General features: G+C 40.8%; 1 protein-coding gene across 1 annotated transcript in view; it reads left to right on the top strand.

The window, feature by feature from the left end:
• LOC147614006 (uncharacterized) overlaps window positions 1-1,622 on the top strand; it is a 9,593-nt gene extending 7,971 nt beyond the window's left edge. Inside the window, exon 3 of the mRNA XM_086780564.1 lies at window positions 1,306-1,622. Within this exon, the coding sequence (XP_086636690.1) occupies window positions 1,306-1,471 (166 nt within the window). The 3' untranslated portion in view covers window positions 1,472-1,622. The remainder of the gene's footprint in view (window positions 1-1,305) is intronic.
• Window positions 1,623-22,703: the final 21,081 nt, after the last annotated feature.

Here is a 22,703-nt window from a genome sequence, read left to right as displayed (position 1 = left end):
ATAGCTTTGGATTTTTCCGAGTAGGAATATGCTTTGTTCAATAAGGCCACCATCCTCTACACTAGTAATGCCCAATGTGGCCTAAGGCTAAAATTTGAAGCCTTCAAGGAAATTTTTTAAAATCTCTAAAGAAGGTTCTTTGAACATAGTAATTCTAATTAAACGCGACAAACACAGAGAAAAGTTAATCTCTATCTCTAATTGAGACGTAAACACATTATTCATATCTTGGAATAGGTTGGAGAATTGAATTCACAATCTCCTCCTAGAGGGAGGTTCAATCACCTATATCTCCCTTGCCAAAAAAAAAACCCCATAAGTATTGTTTTGGAAGGGTGGCCTTATATATTCATTGAATTTAACCCCTTTAAGGATCATTTTTGGAAGGGTGGCCTTGGATATTCATTGAATTTCAGATTATAATATTCTTTTTCTTTGACATCTATCTAACAAAATTTACTCAATGATCTTTAAAAAGTGGATCCTTTCCTTCGAAGAGTAAACATTTGTCTATCCTTGAAAAGTTTAGCAATTTTGCCTTTCAGAAAGTTAGCCCATCTTTGGAAGGATTATATGTATGATGTGAGGCCTCAAGAAGAGTATCAAGTACTTTTATGAGCAGCCTTTAACAAATGGCAAGGGCATACCTTACTTGTAGCATTCTTCATTGAAGGCAAAAGAGCCACCAGTAGATTATTTCTTTGTGATCATTGAAACCTCACAAATTGATTTTGCCCCACCAAGTATGATTTTTTAAATTACTAGCTAAACCTTTGAAATCTAATTCAGCTCTCCTTAAGTCCTTAGGCATGACTAAAAGCTTATTAATAGGTCTTTGTAATTATTCTTCTTGGTGTTCAAATTTGAATTCAAGGTACCTAATGATGCTGGTGGCAAAACAAGAGGGGATTGGTTACATAGATGCCTTTAGAAAGATCATAGTCAACAACAAGAATTAAACACATAGCATTTCTTCTTGGGATCCAAGTATGAACTCCCATAACTAGGGTATATCTTGTTGCGAATAGCCATAAGAGAGGAGAATGGCTACCCAAATCTAGATTGAAATGTTGGCAATGAATATCAAGCTCATGGGCTTGGATTCAATATATGAACTTTACAACAGTCCATTCTAAATAAAGAATAACAGCACCAGGGAGTTGAGGTTTTTGGTGATTAAAATTTAAATGTGATCAACCAAAGTCTTCTCTTCCAAAAGGACTATAGGATTTTTTGAAATTTGTATTTTAATGTCATTTCAATGGTAATGTTAGCCTTCTAATTGGTTACAATGCACATGAACAGGTACGGAGTTATAAATTCACGAATTGTTCTAATGGTTGCACAAAAGGGTCTTGGTTTACCTGTTTTGAGTGTTGCTGACTACTCCATCGCCATCTCTTGGATAATGGGTGTTGTAGTTGTTGAGTCCTACATCCAAAAGTATTTGAAAGAGAAAAGGGTAGAGTAGGTTTTTTCTTGTATGTAAAAATCATAACTCATCAACTTGATGTTTTTACTCCTCCACACTCGCAATTTTTTTTCCTTGTAATATTTAGAATTGTTCAAAATCTCATCCTTATATAACGTTGTATATATGTGATCAGTATGATCTTTTCTCATGGGCTCCATCCTCTTTAATAACCCCCTTGCACCCATCTCTCTCTCTCTCTCTCTCTCTCTCTCTCTCTCTCTCTCTCTTTGTTATGTGCATATGCACACACACGCGCGCGCGCACACACACACACACACACACACACACACATATTTAGGTTAAGCTAAATTAGGTCTCATCAAGATCCTTCACACACCAAATTAGACTTCCTTTTTACTTATCAAATTTGAGGAACCTAGATGAACCCAATGTTTTGACTTGACTATTTAAGTGGTATATAAATGTTCCTTGCAAAAGGATTCTTCCTATAAAATTGTATTGTTGAGATTGTGAAGTAATGGCCTTTTGTTTAATTTTTCATGTTTGGTAATAAGCCGTGTGTTGCATGAAATTTTGAAGTGTAATTACATAATACACTAGCAAAAGAAAAATGTTGCATTGTGAAGTCATGCATTTTTCTATTTCTTTTGACTTCTCAATCGATGAGAAGTGGTGTATTTTTTGAATTTGTAATCTCTCTCTCTCTCTCTCTCTCTTTATATATATATATATATATTTATCTTGCTAGCCTAATATCTTGGAATGCTTATTCTTAACCTTTTTCTTCTTGAAGGAATGTAACAACGTGAAAAAATATGAAAAGTGATATCGACTAGATCACCATGTGAAATTTCTTTCTCACCTACTAGTCTCATGATATATGTAATTTGTGATGTCATGGAGATCAATAGATATAGTGATTTCGTGTGGAAAATATGATGTTTTTGCTATCCTAGACTCTTGGTGATCATGTGCTAACTTCTAAAGACTTATCAAAGACTTATCAAATAGGCATTTATGTAGAGGCATTCATGATCTGCAAGGACCATTACATTTGGATCTTCAATTGTTATTGGGGTCCCTTCCCACCAAGAAAGTGGCGATAGATTTGCAGAGCTCATTGAGCTAGATATAGAAGACATCTTCGGACTTAAGTGAAATATCTTGTGTATTGGAAAGCAAAGTATCCGTCCTCATGGATAACTTCTATGATTTGGAAGTACAAACTCCACCACCACATGGCCAAGTGAGGTGTTTGTAATTTGACATATGGTTCAAATACATTAGGCATAACAAATACGGAGCCAAGCTATATGTAGACATCTTGAACTGGTTCACAATGAAAATAGAGGATGTTCCATCCCCCTTTGCATTGGAGGTATGGGTCAACTATCAAGGTGACCAGTATATGAGCATAAAAAAAGGGAGATGCTTTATGATAACACCTTTCTTTGAGTCTATGATCTCGACTAGTGTTACCTATCATGAATCAGAGGGAAGAGAATTTGTTGCCACAAATCTTTCAAGGATCTGTCAAGGAGCATACATAGATCGACAATTGCAAAGTGTGGATTATGCACCAAGTATACCACCACTACCAACTCAAGGGCAAAACCTTGCAACAATTGCTCTGCTCCCTCAAGGCTTGCAACGGAATCCCAATCGTGTTTTATCATCCCACCAAATTCTAGGGATGTTGCCCACTTTGCATGCAGTGCTTCGTTCAAATCTGGGAAGAACACAAGCTTCAAAAATTGCAATCCCTTTACCTTCTCTTTGCCCATTGTTTGGTGGCCATGGTGATTTGCTATTAGAGGGCACTATTTGCTCTGTGCTTCTTGCTTTCATGGGTTTTGTTCTTTGAGTCCTTGTGAGATTCTCTTTGTTTTTGTTCATTACTTTCGTATCCATTGGTGCCACAATTTTGGAGGCGTGATGATTTGCGCTTCTTAATCTATGTATCGTCCTTGAAATTTTCTTCATTAAGGACCGTGATCACGTGGTTACTCATGATAGGGCTATGGTCTTGAATTTTGCTACTTTGTTTTCTTTCGGGTCTGCTTTTCTTGTATGGGGTTCTCCTGAAGTGAGTGATAGCTAGCTGTACTTTCTTCTACCACTGGACTCTGTTTTTGCACGTCTATCTCTGCATCTTGGACTCAGATGCCAAATACTTGTACAATGTCTCTTTTTCTTCTGAAGAAGAGTGATATGGCTTCAACCTATAGCCATTTACCTTGTTGACGCACACTGTGTCGTCATCAAGGTTCTTCAACGAGTCTGTGCTTGGAGCTACCTCTTCGTGAATAATACAAGGTCCTACCCATCGTATTTTCAACTTACCGGAGTGTGGGCTCAACCTAGAGTCGAATATTAGCACTTTGTCCCCCTTTTTGAAGATCTTAACTTTTCCATATTGGTATGTCCAAGCTGCATTGCTTTCGCAAAATATACATTGTTCTGCCTTGTTTCTTCTAATTTGAGCAATTCCTATACCTTGCACCTCTAGGATTCCTCCATGAGTAGTTTCTCTTGAACTGCTATCCTCAGGCTAGGGACCACAAATTCCATGGGAACAATAGCCTTTAATCCGTAAGCCATCTTGAATGGTGTCATCGTGGTGGTGACCTTGTTTGTTGTTCTAAAGGCCCAACAAGGCACTATCTCATTTTCGATCCTAATCTTTTTGGTTGGCCTCCACCATTTTCTTTAGTATTTTGACTAGTATTTTATTTGTAAACTCTGCCTACCCATTACATTGCGGATGATAAGTGATAGATTTTTTGTGTGAATGATCATGTGCTTAGTGATGAGCTCATGCATGACTTCATTGATGAAGTGCTTTCTTTGATCACTCACTATTTCCACTAGGCATCCAAACCTTATCATAATATTTTTATACAAAAACTTGGCAACTTCTCCTGCTGTGTTCCCCTAGAGTACCACAGCTTCTGGCCATTTGGTGCAATAGTCTGTTGCTGTGATGATGTAACAGCATTGTGTTCCTTTTGCCTTGGGCTTGATTGATTCCACAAAATCCAATCCCCACTTCATGAATGGTTGCAACGGCAGGACCGAATGTATGGACATCCTAGTTTTGTCATTGGGTTGGCCCATTCACTACCATGTCACAATTCTTTGCGAAGATGTACACATCTTTGTTCATTGTGGACCACCACAACCCTACTTGCAATATTTTCTTGAGAGTAGCTTCTTTTCCCTGATGTCCTCTGGACAATCCTTGTGAGTCTTGATTTGTATTTGCCTTTTCTAATGTTTTGGGGCACACCTCCGGAGTATTTGATCTATTCCTCTCTTGTACAATGCTCCTGCCAGAATAGTGAAATGTCTACTTCTTATTGCTTGCTGTCTTCTTTTATCCTGGGACCATTGTTTTGGAAATTGATAATCCATAAGGAAATTCCTCATATTTTCATACCAATCTTTCCTTGTTCCATTGGTAATGGAGAATAGACTAGCATCCAGAAGTTCATCAACATCACATCCTCTTCTGGCTAGTTTTCCAAGCGTGATAAGAAATCAGCTACTCTATTTTTGTTGCCAAGTGTGTGTTGCAAGACAAAGTCAAATTCTTGCAAAATCCATCTGGCCATCTTTTCTACTAAATAGACTTTATTAATTATGTACACCCATCAAGGCCTAGTGGTTTATGTGGAAAATAAACATATTACCCAAAAGTTAATGCCTAAACTTGTTGACTACATAAATCATTGCCAAAGGTTCTCTTTCAGTAGTGTTGTAATTTTTCTCAGCTGTGCTTAGAGTTTTGCTTGCATAGTATATTGGTTGCATGAACCCAAAGTCCTTTTCTTGCATTAATGCTCCTCTAGCACCCTCTCTGATACGTCAGCATACACATGGAAAATTTTATTCCAATCCGGGCTAGCCATAATGGGAGCAGTTGTAAGCAGTACTTTCAACCTTTGAAATTATGCTTGCTGGCATTATTGCGTCCATGTAAACATCACGTCCATTTTGAGGAGATGATATAGGGGACTTGCTACATGAGCCAAGTACTTGAGAAATCTTATGTGGTGCCACTTTATTTTTCTTATGAACCTCTCCAATTGCTTAAGGTTAGCTGGTGTGTCCATTTTCGTGATTGCTTTTACTTTATCAGGGTCTATGGTTAAGCCTTCTTTCAAGATCATATACCCCAGTAAGACTCTTGACCTCACAACAAAAGCACACTTTATAGGATTAGCTTTAGTCTTGTATCCCTGCATCTCTGCAAGCACAACCTTATAGATGCTTGGCCTTTTCTCCTGCCACACTAAAATCATTCGCAAAGACTTTCATGAAGTTCATTAGATAGTCATAGAATATTTCCTGAACCATCCGTTGCCGCCGCTGAAAGGTGGGGGGGGGGCATTCTTTAGTTCAAACATCATAACTGTGTGGCTACAAACACTCTCCATTTTGTTATAAGGGCTTTTTTGTCTTGATCTTCTAATGCCACTTTTACTTGGTTGTATCCACTAAACCCGTCTAGGAATGTGTACATCTCCCTTATATAGATACTTTCTGACATACCTATCAGTGTGCATTCTCATAGCATTATATTGCACCGCTCCTATCTTCCACAGTGATGGCGATATGTAAATTTGCCTCATCTACCTTTTGCAACATTATTCATGAGCGGAGGCCTTCGAGGTTAGTTCCCATGTCAATAGAACTTTCAAAGAAAACTTGAAATGAAAAAGTTAACAAACCATAAAAAACACTAAACTCCTAAAGAGCGGGAGGTACTTAATCGCTATGCCAATGTGAGGGGGTATTTTGAGTCCCAAAACTCTCTTTTTACATTAAAAATGCTAACCATAAAGCTAATCTAATATTGGCCTTGGAATCACACACCCAATCCAATGTCCTAATCTAATGGATTTGTAACCAAGGGAGCCTAACATGTGACCCAATGCTCAACTAAAGACTCGATGCTCAACTAAAGACTTGATGCTCCCCAGTAGTAGTAGCAAAGCTGAACCATTATTGGGGTTGCCATAGCATAACAGCTTTATCCAACAATCCTCATAATAAGAAGAGTGTCTATGGAGAGCTTAACCCGGCTAGCTCATGGAGGAAACCTCACGTTGTCAAAGCAAAGGAATCTCTAGCATTGCACTTGGATAGCCTAATGGTCACTTCTCCACTAACTCAATTGCACTAATTGAATAGATTAGCTATGGATAAGCTAGCCCACTAACTGTAACCGACTCAACCTCACTCTCAAATAATGTGCTAAGCTATTAATGATCACATTCAAGAGCCCACACACACTCGATCGAAGAAAACATTGGCTATTAATTTATTCTCTTCACCCTATGATTGCCCACAAGTGAAATAGATTAGTTAATGACCCCACAAGTCCTAATCAAGAAAGTTCACCCTACTTCTAATCAAAGCAATAAAGGAATGAAATAGCACTCAAAGATAGGCCTTCCTTCATCTAAACATGCCCACACATACATACAATGATTTAATGCAAGCCCAAATGCTAATACACTCAACCCACAACACTCTAATCAAAGAGAATAATGAAGAAAGCAAGCAAACCCAAATGCTAATACAATCAACCCATACCACTCTAATCAAAGAGAACAATGCTAATCAACAAAGCAAGCAAGCAAGCACACGCACATGCATCAATTACTTGATCACACATAAGCAAAGAACGTGCATTGCTCACATAAGCAAAGAACGTGCATTGCTCACATAACCATTGTAAGAGTGAAAGAGAAGAAAAGAGAAGCTATTGCCCACTTCATTAATCGAATAGATCACTTACAATGAGAGCTCGAGCTATGGAAGCTTGAGGTAAGCTTAGTATAGAGGAGAGCTAGACTTGGAGATCTCTTTGAGAGAAATGACCGAAATGCCCCTAATTTCTATAAAGAGTATTCACTTTTATACCTAGGTTCAAATAACTTCAACTTTTCACATGTGAGTGGACATTCTTTAAAAAAAATGATAAATCACATTAATGGGCTAAGAGTATTACAACTTGGAACTCTTACGAGCCCACATTCTAGCTTAATATGTATTTACATTGCACTTAGGCGAGATTTACTTGAATGTGGGAAAAGCCATTAAAAATAGTTTCCTGCATTCCCATTCCTATTGCTACTTCCTCTTTTCTCTTGTAACTCTCCCTCTCTTTTGGCATTGACTTCTCTTAATCCTCAACCTTGTGCCCACACTTGTACATGTAGTCTACTTTCCATTTCTCCCGAAACATTAGGACTACAATATCAATTTTCAGCCACACAATCTTGGACTTAGCTTATGTTTAGGTAAACTTTTTATTGCCTTGAGTACTGTGGCACCTTATGCTAGTTACACAAGGTCTATCCCATCTAAAATTAACAATCTAGATGACTCATCGATAGCTCTAATGAAGCTCAAATTTTGTGGGCAGATAGGTCATATAGTGTTATTCACTATTGAGTTGTTAGTTTTGACAAAAAGTGTATGTACAGCTCAGAAAGTTGGTCCATCGACAATGTGTTACACCTTGGGCTACATGCACAATCTACAATCCCCCACGCCCTAGGCATATGCCCTTGCACATTTGATAGGAAGAAGTAGAATCCTAAATCCTTGTTTTTCCACATTTGTCAATGGGTCATCCAAAGAGTAGATATACACTCTACAGGCCAATGCATACCATGTACAATACATTTTTAATCATATAAATGCAAAGAACTGCTTTTCACATTCCAATCTGTAGCTACTACAAGCCAAAAAACACACAATGAAGCTGAAAAATACCTACGTGAACCTACTTTTTAATTCTATCAATTATAGTGTGCCTAATGGACTCTAAAGCTACACTATGTAAGACTTTTAAACTTGAATTAAATTTTGAAATGCCAAAGTGAATAAAGTTCTAAAAAGCACTAATCTACTCAAGAGAGAGAGACACTCAACTGTTATGCCAAAGTGAGGGCTTTTTGAGTCCCACAACTCTCTTTTTTGCATTAAAGACACTAACTACAAATCCTAATCTAATATTGGCCTTTGGATCACACACCCAATCCAATGCCCTAATCTAATGGTTTTGGGATAAAAGCAGGAAAATGTGATATAATTTTAGTACTTTTTAGGTACTTCAAAAGTAGAAAAAGAAAGAGGTTTTTGAGTTTTGAGAATAGCGCCAATGGCATTACCAATAGCCTTAGAAGTACTTATGTGCATAAATTACACTTTTCAATACTATTACACATCTTAGGTTCTTATATACTATGGTTAGAATTGACTTTCTCTAGCACCTTCAAGGTACTGTCCAAGATATTCAAAACTATACCACCTTTTCTTGCTTTCACCCTTTTGCAAAACCAATGAAGCAATCTACTACCCAAAGCAAACCCAAGACTCACTAGCTTAGATTAGAGCTCCCCATCTGCGCGGTGCCATTGTTAAGGTCACCATAGCTAGTGGCTCTAACCCAACACTCCTCAAATAAAGAGCTCGACTTAGGAGAGCTTCGCTCGAACTTGCTCATGTAAGAATCCACACCTTGTTAGAATGTGGGAATCTTTAGCTTGCCCTTGGTTCGACTCTAGATGACTCCACCTATCTAACGCTTCACTTATTGAGTGGATTAGCAATGAATGTGCTAACCCACTCACTCTCTTGTCTTACCCACAACACTTAGAAGCAATGTGTGATCAATGATGAAAAGAGTACTGATGTGAACCCACAAGCATATATCAAAGGCCCACATGCACTGTCCTAGCCTCCTTCTTCAAATGGTTGCCCATTATTGAAAATGAGATTAGATTAGCACTTAAGACCAATTTTTGCCCTCTTAAGCCTAATCAATACAAGCATAAGCAAAAAAGACTTCAACCAAGCATTCTATTCATTTCTTCATTTACATCACTACTGCAAGCAAGGCAAATTCTCAAGTATGCCCATGTCAAGATTAATCAAGTACACAAGTATTCAAGCATCAAGCATCCACTTCATTAATCAAGCATATACTAAGTATTAAGCAACTAATTCATCCCTTCAAGCAAAGCTTAACACAAAGCGTACATTGATTGAATTGTAGGCAAAAAGAGAGAAGCCATGGCAATACTCTATTCATCATAAAGATTACAAGAGATTGAGTTTAAGCAAGAATGCTTGGAGCAAAAATGGCTTAGAGAAGAGACAGTGATAGAGAACTTCATTGCGTAAGCTCCTTCAATATAGATACACCCAAAAAAGAGTCCCGTTCTACTAGCAATGCCCACATTTATAGCTCAGCTTCCAACTTTAGCCCTTTTCACATTTGGGTGGACAAAACTAGTAAAAAGGATAATGCCCACATTTATAGCTCAGCTTCCAACTTTAGCCCTTTTCACATTTGGGTGGAAAAAACTAGTAAAAAGGATAATGCCCACATTTATAGCTCAGCTTCCAACTTTAGCCCTTTTCACATTTGGGTTTAGGGTTTAGGGTTTAGGAGTTTGGGGTTTGAGGTTTCGGGTTTCGGGTTTCGGTTTAGGGTTTAGGGTTAAGCCTGCAGCAGCAACCAATTTAGGGTTTAGGGTTTAGGGTTTGGGGTTTGGGTTTAAGGGTTTAGGGTTTAGGGTTTTAGGGTTTTAGGGTTTAGGGTTTGGGGTTTAGGGTTTAGGGTTTAGGGTCTTGGGTCTAGGGTCTAGGGTCTAGGGTCTAGGGTTTAGGGTTTGGGTTTAGGGTTCTGGGTTAGGGTTAGGGTTAGGGGTTTAGGGTTTTAGGGTTAGGGTTTAGGTTTTGGGTTTAGGGTTTAGGGGTTAGGGTTTAGGGATTAGGATTAGGGTTTAGGGTTTAGGGTTTAGCGTTTAGGGTTTAGGGGTTTAGGGGTTTAGGGTTTAGGGTTTAGGGGTTTAGGGGTTAGGGTTTAGGGTTAGGGTTTGGGGTAGGGGTTTAGGGTTTTAGGGTTTAGGGTTTGGGGTTTGGGGTTCAGGGTTCAGGGTCAGGGTTCAGGGTCAGGGTTTGGGGTTTAGGGTTTAGGGGCTTAGGGTTTAGGGTTTAGGGTTTGGGGTTTAGGGGTTTTTTCAGGTGTGCAGTTGTGGAGTGATAAAGATAAATAACCGGTAGCTGCGGCAGCTAAAAGTAGCTGCGACAGCAAAAAATAAATTTTTCGGGGGGCCGGTTACGTGATAATCAAGTGGAGTGTATGTAAGATATGGTGTTGAAGTGTGAATAGTATGAACTTAAGATGGCCACGCACTATGACCAAGAAGTCCAAAATCCCACCTCACGAGGACAACAGCTAGCCGAAAAATACGACCAGTTGTCCACGCAAACTAAAGGCTAAGATGTGGGGACAACAACTTGCCGCAAAAGAACGACTAGTTGTCCACCAAACCAAAGGCTAAGACGTGGGGACAACAACTTGCCGCAAAGAACGACTAGTTGCCCTCAAAAATAAAGGTAAGGGGAAGGGAAGGTGCATCAATCGAAATGACACTTAGCATGCCACGCAATATGACATTATGCCAGATCGAAGGAGCATACTCAGCAGAAAGACACTAAACCAGCCAAATTAATGACCAAGTGCCTCTTGCTAAGCACCAAACCAATGGCCTTACTCACACACACAAGAAAGACACTTTACTTGCCCAAAAAAGGACTAAGTGCCTAACATACACAAAACACAAGACAAAATTTGATTTGATTTAAGAGACAAAAAAAGACTTAAAAAAGTCGATTTCTTGTATTAACTTGAGGGTGTAGTTCCAAACTAGTTTCGCTCTAGAGTGAGCTCTTCAGTGGAACACCCAAGTTTGAGATTACAAGAATGAGAGCTCTCCCTTATGTAGAGAAGGGAGGGCTAGCTTTTGCCTCTTTGCATGTGGGATAATTCAGCCTTTTGTTGTGAAAAAGCAAGCTTAGGACATGAAGAACCCAACGCAACAAACGGCGCTCGAATCGGATAAGTAGAGCTCTCTAAACAAGTAAAAGAAGCTCAATAGCATCTCATGCAAGCTATGGGTTTTGAACTCATGACCTCTTTCATTAGAGTCACAAGCCTTAACCATTAGGCTAGAGTGGACATGTTGACTCTACATGCAAAAATAAGTTACATAAAGTAACTAGAAGACTAGAGAGATGCATAAAATAGGTGGAGGGTTTTCCCGATAGCAGAACCAAGCATGGGAGGTCTCATATGCTGTTAAGCCGATGCTCCCAAGGGTTGCTTTACAAAGGTGGGGTCCACGCTAAAAATAGTACTTACTAAAAATAGAAAGTTACAAATTAGAGGTTCGAAACCTTGATCTAACAAGATAGGAGCGCAGATTCCTTGGATTTCTCCAGCAAATCATAGGTCTAGGTATATGCTTCAGCTCGGGATTTTGTTGGCAAAGCCGAAAAAGTTTAGGGTTTAGGGAGGCCCCCAAGTTTAAAGCTTTGGTGTACTTGGAGTAGTCAAGCTTAAGAACTAGGGGGATCCGCTTACTCGAAGAGGTTTCTCGATTGGAAGCCTTTAGAAGTAGAGCTGTTCGCATATTGTACTTGATCTTGCTGAAAGTTTTCCGAAGGAGAGAATCCGGATATCCTCTACCTCAAAGTCGTTGGAAAAACAAAAGCTTTAGCTTGATGTAGCTTTGAAGCGTGCTTTCCCTGATGACATAACGCTTAAGTTCTCCAATGATGAAGGATTCCTTTTGATGACTAGGGTGCCAGGAAGAGAAAGGGAGGTATTGATACCTGTTCAGCTCTTTCTGAAAACAACTAGTAGAAAGCTTTCCTGTGGTTTGAAAATTAGTACCTTTGAAGAGGTGAATGTCCAAAAAATCCACAGATGAATTGGAGATGACATGTGTTATCTTGATATGCTCCTGAAGATCCATTGCATAGTTGCTAAGATGTTGAAGCAAAGTAGTGTGAGACCCATGCCAAAAACCTAAAGCGTCATCAATGTATCTTTTGTAGTAGAGTAGCTCTGTTGTGGGATGTACCTGTTCTTGAAGGTTTTCTAAATAACATAGAAAAAGGCAGGCATAGACAACAGCAAAATTACTCCCCATAGCAGTGCCTCTGATTTGATGCCAAAAAGTGCCATTAAACTCAAGATAGTGGTTCTTGAGAATAAGAGAGGCAATTGTCATGATGAGGTTGAGCTCTACATGGTTGAAGTCACCCTGTATCATCATCTTGAGGGCATGCAGTCCTTCATTGGTGGGAATACTGGGGTACAGAGATTCCACATCAAATGTGAAGAGGATAATTTCTTGTGGTAGATGAAGCTCAGATAACTCTTTAATCAGAGTGAGGGAGTCTTTTAGATGTTGCTTTTGTTGGAGGAGAATGGGGAAAAGCTTATGATGAAGCCATTTAGACGCATTCTCAAAAACAAAGCCATTGTAAGAGCAGATTGGCCTTCCGACCACTGTAGGTTTGTGGATTTTGGGCAAGAAGTAAAGAGAGCAAACTCTGAACCCTTGCTCTGGCTTCTGCAAAATAAACTTTGCTTCATCCCTTGAGAGCACACTAGACTTTTGACAGATGCAGGCAAGCCTATCAAACAGTTCATTCAATGGAGCTTGGGTGACTGGGAGATAGACCTGTTGATCTAGAAGTTGCCGATCACCTTCATTAAGATACCATGATTTATCAAGAATTACCAAACCAAGGTTTTTATCTGCTGGCTTGATAATGATGTTATGGTTCTTTATCAATCTGTTAAGGGCTCTTCTCAAATGAAGCGAAAGCTTGTTCTGAGGAAGTCGCTCACATGAAGAGATTGAATTTTGAAGTATGACTCTTCCAGTGTTGATGATGTCTTCCAGAGGCTGATAAACTTTAGAAGGATTCCAATTCGGGTTTGCAACTCGAAAAGGAGGAAGAGGTCTATCTGGTGCATTTCTGAAAAACCATCGAAGACGAAGTTGCCTTGCAAAATTATCATAGTCTTTGGTGAGATGTGTTGAATCCGAAAACTTTGACGGAGGAATATATCCCAAACCAAGTCCTAGAAGCTTTTTCTCGCTAAATGAAAGCTTGTACTGAGAGAGATTGTGGATGGCAGTGTTTGAAACACGTTGATCCACCTCAGTTGGGGTCTTTCTAGAGAAAAGCAATAGAGCATAGCGCTCGGGATCTTGGAGAGGGAGCCAGAAGAGGTGCCTTAACGCCGGGGATTTTGAGACCGAGATCGGCTCGTCGGTGGAGCGGATCTGCTTCGTGAATTTTGCCGATTTTGTTTCTGTCCCGAACCAGATTTCTGGGTATTGCGGCCTTGTCGAGAAGAGGAAGGCTGTGCAGAGGAGGGGGTGGAAGTCTTCTTCCTTTGAGGTTGATTTCCACCCCCTTGCCGGTTTCCCCGCTGGCTTTTTGGCTGGGTAGACTTGCCTTTATTTGGCTTGTTTCCCTGCTGCTGCTTACCTTGGTGGTTGTTTTGCCGGTCTTTCTGTTGATTGCCTTTCTTAGAAGCTTGATTGCTTCTAGTTTTCTTCTTGTTGTTGTTCTGGCTATTGTTCTGGCTTTTCTTTTGTTGATTATCTTTCCGTTTTTTGTTTGTCCCACCTGTGTCATTTGCTAGACTTTTCTTTAGCTTGTTGATCTGTGCTTGAACTTGCTTCTGAACTTGCTCTTTGACTAGCTTGGCTATAGAGGGTTCAGTAGGAAGAGATTCTGCATCTCCCATGGCTTGATCCTGTGCAGCTTTCCTCTTGGTGAAAGCAGCTTGCTTGATCTTAGAGTTAAGGAGATGAGAGACCCTGAAATTATTTATGGCAGTTTTGAAATCTTTGAGCAGCTTGTTCTTCCAAGTCTTCATGGTGTTTTCCCATAAAGCGTGTGGGCTGTCCATGAGTTCCAAAGCAGCCATGAGGTTCAGGATTTCCTGGAGACTGGCTTCAAAAGTGGAGGCATAAGCATCCAGCTTCTTTTCTTGATTCTCTACCAGCTTTGCTTGGGCTTCAATGAGGACTTCCAAGCAGCTGCTCCTGTAATTTTTACAAAGATCTTGTAGAGTTTGATTGAGAAAGGCCTGTCCTTGTTCATCTTGCACAGTAAGGCGGGGTGGTTTGAGTCGAAGACTGTTAGGTACGGTGCCTTCTTCTCTTTGCTCTCTAAGCTTTTTGAGGTAAGCTTGACTTTTCTCAAAAGCTAAAAACATCTTCTTGTACTCCTCGATAGACTTCTTCAAGAAATCTTTAAGGTGAGAAGGTTGAGCGATGGGAAGAGTAGGTAGAGCAAAAAGGTCATCATAGGATGATGATGAAGCACCAAGTGTAAACCTGTATTGGTTTTGTGCATTAGCAGTATCTGTAGAATCATCCATTCTCCGCTTAGCACGTTCTCTTTCTCCACTAGCAAATTGAAACGCTCCCTGGCTGGTAGAAGGGTTGTCTTGACCTTCGTTTGCTGCCTCTGGGATAGTGTTCAAAAGCACCATGATAGCAAAGGTTTAGGGTTTAGGGGTTTTTTCAGGTGTGCGGTTGTGGAGTGATAAAGATAAATAACCGATAGCTACGGCAGCTAAAAGTAGCTGCGACAGCAAAAAATAAATTTTTCGGGGGGCCGGTTACGTGATAATCAAGTGGAGTGTATGTAAGATATGGTGTTGAAGTGTGAATAGTATGAACTTAAGATGGCCACGCACTATGACCAAGAAGTCCAAAATCCCACCTCACGAGGACAACAGCTAGCCGAAAAATACGACCAGTTGTCCACGTAAACTAAAGGCTAAGATGTGGGGACAACAACTTGCCGCAAAAGAACGACTAGTTGTCCACCAAACCAAAGGCTAAGACGTGGGGACAACAACTTGCCGCAAAGAACGACTAGTTGCCCTCAAAAATAAAGGTAAGGGGAAGGGAAGGTGCATCAATCGAAATGACACTTAGCATGCCACGCAATATGACATTATGCCAGATCGAAGGAGCATACTCAGCAGAAAGACACTAAACCAGCCAAATTAATGACCAAGTGCCTCTTGCTAAGCACCAAACCAATGGCCTTACTCACACACACAAGAAAGACACTTTACTTGCCCAAAAAAGGACTAAGTGCCTAACATACACAAAACACAAGACAAAATTTGATTTGATTTAAGAGACAAAAAAAGACTTAAAAAAGTCGATTTCTTGTATTAACTTGAGGGTGTAGTTCCAAACTAGTTTCGCTCTAGAGTGAGCTCTTCAGTGGAACACCCAAGTTTGAGATTACAAGAATGAGAGCTCTCCCTTATGTAGAGAAGGGAGGGCTAGCTTTTGCCTCTTTGCATGTGGGATAATTGAGCCTTTTGTTGTGAAAAAGCAAGCTTAGGACATGAAGAACCCAACGCAACAAACGGCGCTCGAATCGGATAAGTAGAGCTCTCTAAACAAGTAAAAGAAGCTCAATAGCATCTCATGCAAGCTATGGGTTTTGAACTCATGACCTCTTTCATTAGAGTCACAAGCCTTAACCATTAGGCTAGAGTGGACATGTTGACTCTACATGCAAAAATAAGTTACATAAAGTAGCTAGAAGACTAGAGAGATGCATAAAATAGGTGGAGGGTTTTCCCGATAGCAGAACCAAGCATGGGAGGTCTCATATGCTGTTAAGCCGATGCTCCCAAGGGTTGCTTTACAAAGGTGGGGTCCACGCTAAAAATAGTACTTACTAAAAATAGAAAGTTACAAATTAGAGGTTCGAAACCTTGATCTAACAAGATAGGAGCGTAGATTCCTTGGATTTCTCCAGCAAATCATAGGTCTAGGTATATGCTTCAGCTCGGGATTTTGTTGGCAAAGCCGAAAAAGTTTAGGGTTTAGGGTTTAGGGTTTAGGGTTTAGGGTTTAGGGGTTAGGGGTTAGGGGTTTAGGGTTTAGGGTTTAGGATTTAGGGTTTTAGGGTTTTAGGGTTTTTAGGGTTTTAGGGTTTTAGGGTTTTTAGGGTTTAGGGTTTAGGGTTTAGGGGTTTAGGGGTTTAGGGTTTAGGGTTTAGGGTTTTAGGGTTTTTAGGGTTTAGGGTTTAGGGTTTTAGGATTTTTAGGATTTAGGGTTTAGGGTTTAGGGTTTAGGTTTAGGGTTTGGGTTTAGGGCTTAGGGCTTAGGGCTTAGGGGTTAGGGCTTAGGGCTTAGGGCTTAGGGTTTAGGTTTAGGGTCTGGGTTTAGGGTTTAGGGTTTAGGGTTTAGGGTCTGGGTTTAGGGTTTAGGATTCTGGGTTCTGGGTTTAGGGTCTGGGGTTTAGGGTTTAGGGTTTAGGGTTTAGGGTTTAAGGTTTTGGGTTTTGGGTTTTAAGGGTTTAGGGTCTAGGGTCTAGGGTCTAGGGTCTAGGGTCTGGGGTTTAGGGTCTGGGTTTTAGGGTTTAGGGTTAGGGTTAGGGTTTAGGGTTTTAGGGTTTAGGGTTTAGAGTTTTTAGGGTTTAGGGGTTTACGGGTTTACGGTTTTACGGTTTACGGTTTACGGTTTACGGTTTAGGGTTCAGGGTTTAGGGTATTTAGGGTTCAGGGGTCAGGGGTCAGGGGTCAGGGTTAGGGTTTAGGGTTTTAGGGTTTTAGGATTAGGGGTTTAGGGTTTAGGATTTTAGGGTTTTAGGGTTTTAGAGGTTAGGGTTTAGGGTTTAGGGGTTCAGGGTTTAGGGTTCAGGGTTCAGGGGTCTGGGTTTTGGGTTTTGGGTTTAGGGTTTAGGGGTTTTTTCAGGTGTGCGGTTGTGGAGTGATAAAGATAAGTAATCGGTAGCTGCGCGGCAGCTAAAACTAGCTGCGGCAGCAAAAAATAAATTTTTCGGGGGGCCGGTTACGTGATAGTCAAGTGGAGTGTATGTAAGATATGGTGTTGAGGTGTGAATAGTATGAACTTAAGATGGCCACGCACTATGACCAAGAAGTCCAAAATCCCACCTCACGAGGACAACAGCTAGCCGAAAAATACGACCAGTTGCCCACGCAAACTAAAGGCTAAGATGTGGGGACAACAACTTGCCGCAAAAGAACGACTAGTTGTCCACCAAACCAAAGGCTAAGACGTGGGGACAACAACTTGCCGCAAAGAACGACTAGTTGCCCTCAAAAATAAAGGTAAGGGGAAGGGAAGGTGCATCAATCGAAATGACACTTAGCATGCCACGCAATATGACATTATGCCAGATCGAAGGAGCATACTCAGTAAAAAGACACTAAACCAGCCAAATTAATGACCAAGTGCCTCTTGCTAAGCACCAAACCAATGGCCTTACTCACACACACAAGAAAGACACTTTACTTGCCCAAAAAAGGACTAAGTGCCTAACATACACAAAAACACAAGACAAAATTTGATTTGATTTAAGAGACAAAAAAGACTTAAAAAAGTCGATTTCTTGTATTAACTTGAGGGTGTAGTTCCAAACTAGTTTCGCTCTAGAATGAGCTCTTCAGTGGAACACCCAAGTTTGAGATTACAAGAATGAGAGCTCTCCCTTATGTAGAGAAGGGAGGGCTAGCTTTTGCCTCTTTGCATGTGGGATAATTCAGCCTTTTGTTGTGAAAAAGCAAGCTTAGGACATGAAGAACCCAACGCAACAAACGGCGCTCGAATCGGATAAGTAGAGCTCTCTAAACAAGTAAAAGAAGCTCAATAGCATCTCATGCAAGCTATGGGTTTTGAACTCATGACCCCTTTCATTAGAGTCACAAGCCTTAACCATTAGGCTAGAGTGGACATGTTGACTCTACATGCAAAAATAAGTTACATAAGGTAACTAGAAGACTAGAGAGATGCATAAAATAGGTGGAGGGTTTTCCCGATAGCAGAACCAAGCATGGGAGGTCTCATATGCTGTTAAGCCGATGCTCCCAAGGGTTGCTTTACAAAGGTGGGTCCACGCTAAAAATAGTACTTACTAAAAATAGAAAGTTACAAATTAGAGGTTCGAAACCTTGATCTAACAAGATAGGAGCGCAGATTCCTTGGATTTCTCCAGCAAATCATAGGTCTAGGTATATGCTTCAGCTCGGGATTTTGTTGGCAAAGCCGAAAAAGTTTAGGGTTTAGGGAGGCCCCCAAGTTTAAAGCTTTGGTGTACTTGGAGTAGTCAAGCTTAAGAACTAGGGGGATCCGCTTACTCGAAGAGGTTTCTCGATTGGAAGCCTTTAGAAGTAGAGCTGTTCGCATATTGTACTTGACCTTGCTGAAAGTTTTCCGAAGGAGAGAATCCGGATATCCTCTACCTCGAAGTCGTTGGAAAAACAAAAGCTTTAGCTTGATGTAGCTTTGAAGCGTGCTTTCCCTGATGACATAACGCTTAAGTTCTCCAATGATGAAGGATTCCTTTTGATGACTAGGGTGCCAGGAAGAGAAAGGGAGGTATTGATACCTGTTCAGCTCTTTCTGAAAACAACTAGTAGAAAGCTTTCCTGTGGTTTGAAAATTAGTACCTTTGAAGAGGTGAATGTCCAAAAAATCCACAGATGAATTGGAGATGACATGTGTTATCTTGATATGCTCCTGAAGATCCATTGCATAGTTGCTAAGATGTTGAAGCAAAGTGGTGTGAGACCCATGCCAAAAACCTAAAGCGTCATCAATGTATCTTTTGTAGTAGAGTAGCTCTGTTGTGGGATGTACCTGTTCTTGAAGGTTTTCTAAATAACATAGAAAAAGGCAGGCATAGACAACAGCAAAATTACTCCCCATAGCAGTGCCTCTGATTTGATGCCAAAAAGTGCCATTAAACTCAAGATAGTGGTTCTTGAGAACAAGAGAGGCAATTGTCATGATGAGGTTGAGCTCTACATGGTTGAAGTCACCCTGTATCATCATCTTGAGGGCATGCAGTCCTTCATTGGTGGGAATACTGGGGTACAGAGATTCCACATCAAATGTGAAGAGGATAATTTCTTGTGGTAGATGAAGCTCAGATAACTCTTTAATCAGAGTGAGGGAGTCTTTTAGATGTTGCTTTTGTTGGAGGAGAATGGGGAAAAGCTTATGATGAAGCCATATAGATGCATTCTCAAAAACAAAGCCATTGTAAGAGCAGATTGGCCTTCCGACCACTGTAGGTTTGTGGATTTTGGGCAAGAAGTAAAGAGAGCAAACTCTGAACCCTTGCTCTGGCTTCTGCAAAATAAACTTTGCTTCATCCCTTGAGAGCACACTAGACTTTTGACAGATGCAGGCAAGCCTATCAAACAGTTCATTCAATGGAGCTTGGGTGACTGGGAGATAGACCTGTTGATCTAGAAGTTGCCGATCACCTTCATTAAGATACCATGATTTATCAAGAATTACCAAACCAAGGTTTTTATCTGCTGGCTTGATAATGATGTTATGGTTCTTTATCAATCTGTTAAGGGCTCTTCTCAAATGAAGCGAAAGCTTGTTCTGAGGAAGTCGCTCACATGAAGAGATTGAATTTTGAAGTATGACTCTTCCAGTGTTGATGATGTCTTCCAGAGGCTGATAAACTTTAGAAGGATTCCAATTCGGGTTTGCAACTCGAAAAGGAGGAAGAGGTCTATCTGGTGCATTTCTGAAAAACCATCGAAGACGAAGTTGCCTTGCAAAATTATCATAATCTTTGATGAGATGTGTTGAATCCGGAAACTTTGACGGAGGAATATATCCCAAACCAAGTCCTAGAAGCTTTTTCTCGCTAAATGAAAGCTTGTACTGAGAGAGATTGTGGATGGCAGTGTTTGAAACACGTTGATCCACCTCAGTTGGGGTCTTTCTAGAGAAAAGCAATAGAGCATAGCGCTCGGGATCTTGGAGAGGGAGCCAGAAGAGGTGCCTTAACGCCGGGGATTTCGAGACCGAGATCGGCTCGGTGGAGCAGATCTGCTTCGTGAATTTTGCCGATTTTGTTTCTGTCCCGAACCAGATTTCTGGGTGTTGCGGCCTTGTCGAGAAGAGGAAGGCTGTGCAGAGGAGGGGGTGGAAGTCTTCTTCCTTTGAGGTTGATTTCCACCCCCTTGCCGGTTTCCCCGCTGGTTTTTTGGCTGGGTAGACTTGCCTTTATTTGGCTTGTTTCCCTGCTGCTGCTTACCTTGGTGGTTGTTTTGCCGGTCTTTCTGTTGATTGCCTTTCTTAGAAGCTTGGTTGCTTCTAGTTTTCTTCTTGTTGTTGTTCTGGCTTTTCTTTTGTTGATTATCTTTCCGTTTTTTGTTTGTCCCACCTGTGTCATTTGCTAGACTTTTCTTTAGCTTGTTGATCTGTGCTTGAACTTGCTTCTGAACTTGCTCTTTGACTAGCTTGGCTATAGAGGGTTCAGTAGGAAGAGATTCTGCATCTCCCATGGCTTGATCCTGTGCAGCTTTCCTCTTGGTGAAAGCAGCTTGCTTGATCTTAGAGTTAAGGAGATGAGAGACCCTGAAATTATTTATGGCAGTTTTGAAATCTTTGAGTAGCTTGTTCTTCCAAGTCTTCATGGTGTTTTCCCATAAAGCGTGTGGGCTGTCCATGAGTTCCAAAGCAGCCATGAGGTTCAGGATTTCCTGGAGACTGGCTTCAAAAGTGGAGGCATAAGCATCCAGCTTCTTTTCTTGATTCTCTACCAGCTTTGCTTGGGCTTCAATGAGGACTTCCAAGCAGCTGCTCCTGTAATTTTTACAAAGATCTTGTAGAGTTTGATTGAGAAAGGCCTGTCCTTGTTCATCTTGCACAGTAAGGCGGGGTGGTTTGAGTCGAAGACTGTTAGGTACGGTGCCTTCTTCTCTTTGCTCTCTAAGCTTTTTGAGGTAAGCTTGACTTTTCTCAAAAGCTAAAAACATCTTCTTGTACTCCTCGATAGACTTCTTCAAGAAATCTTTAAGGTGAGAAGGTTGAGCGATGGGAAGAGTAGGCAGACCAAAAAGGTCATCATAGGATGATGATGAAGCACCAAGTGTAAACCTGTATTGGTTTTGTGCATTAGCAGTATCTGTAGAATCATCCATTCTCCGCTTAGCACGTTCTCTTTCTCCACTAGCAAATTGAAACGCTCCCTGGCTGGTAGAAGGGTTGTCTTGACCTTCGTTTGCTGCCTCTGGGATAGTGTTCAAAAGCACCATGATAGCAAAGGTTTAGGGTTTAGGGGTTTTTTCAGGTGTGCGGTTGTGGAGTGATAAAGATAAGTAATCGGTAGCTGCGGCAGCTAAAAGTAGCTGCGGCGGCAAAAAATAAATTTTTCGGGGGGCCGGTTACGTGATAGTCAAGTGGAGTGTATGTAAGATATGGTGTTGAGGTGTGAATAGTATGAACTTAAGATGGCCACGCACTATGACCAAGAAGTCCAAAATCCCACCTCACGAGGACAACAGCTAGCCGAAAAATACGACCAGTTGCCCACGCAAACTAAAGGCTAAGATGTGGGGACAACAACTTGCCGCAAAAGAACGACTAGTTGTCCACCAAACCAAAGGCTAAGACGTGGGGACAACAACTTGCCGCAAAGAACGACTAGTTGCCCTCAAAAATAAAGGTAAGGGGAAGGGAAGGTGCATCAATCGAAATGACACTTAGCATGCCACGCAATATGACATTATGCCAGATCGAAGGAGCATACTCAGTAAAAAGACACTAAACCAGCCAAATTAATGACCAAGTGCCTCTTGCTAAGCACCAAACCAATGGCCTTACTCACACACACAAGAAAGACACTTTACTTGCCCAAAAAAGGACTAAGTGCCTAACATACACAAAAACACAAGACAAAATTTGATTTGATTTAAGAGACAAAAAAGACTTAAAAAAGTCGATTTCTTGTATTAACTTGAGGGTGTAGTTCCAAACTAGTTTCGCTCTAGAATGAGCTCTTCAGTGGAACACCCAAGTTTGAGATTACAAGAATGAGAGCTCTCCCTTATGTAGAGAAGGGAGGGCTAGCTTTTGCCTCTTTGCATGTGGGATAATTCAGCCTTTTGTTGTGAAAAAGCAAGCTTAGGACATGAAGAACCCAACGCAACAAACGGCGCTCGAATCGGATAAGTAGAGCTCTCTAAACAAGTAAAAGAAGCTCAATAGCATCTCATGCAAGCTATGGGTTTTGAACTCATGACCCCTTTCATTAGAGTCACAAGCCTTAACCATTAGGCTAGAGTGGACATGTTGACTCTACATGCAAAAATAAGTTACATAAGGTAACTAGAAGACTAGAGAGATGCATAAAATAGGTGGAGGGTTTTCCCGATAGCAGAACCAAGCATGGGAGGTCTCATATGCTGTTAAGCCGATGCTCCCAAGGGTTGCTTTACAAAGGTGGGTCCACGCTAAAAATAGTACTTACTAAAAATAGAAAGTTACAAATTAGAGGTTCGAAACCTTGATCTAACAAGATAGGAGCGCAGATTCCTTGGATTTCTCCAGCAAATCATAGGTCT

This window comes from Cibotium barometz, chromosome 42 (assembly GCF_041138505.1).
Source record: "Cibotium barometz isolate CiBa-2024 chromosome 42, ASM4113850v1, whole genome shotgun sequence".
Lineage (NCBI taxonomy): Eukaryota > Viridiplantae > Streptophyta > Polypodiopsida > Cyatheales > Cibotiaceae > Cibotium > Cibotium barometz.
This window is presented reverse-complemented; position numbering and strand designations above follow the sequence as displayed.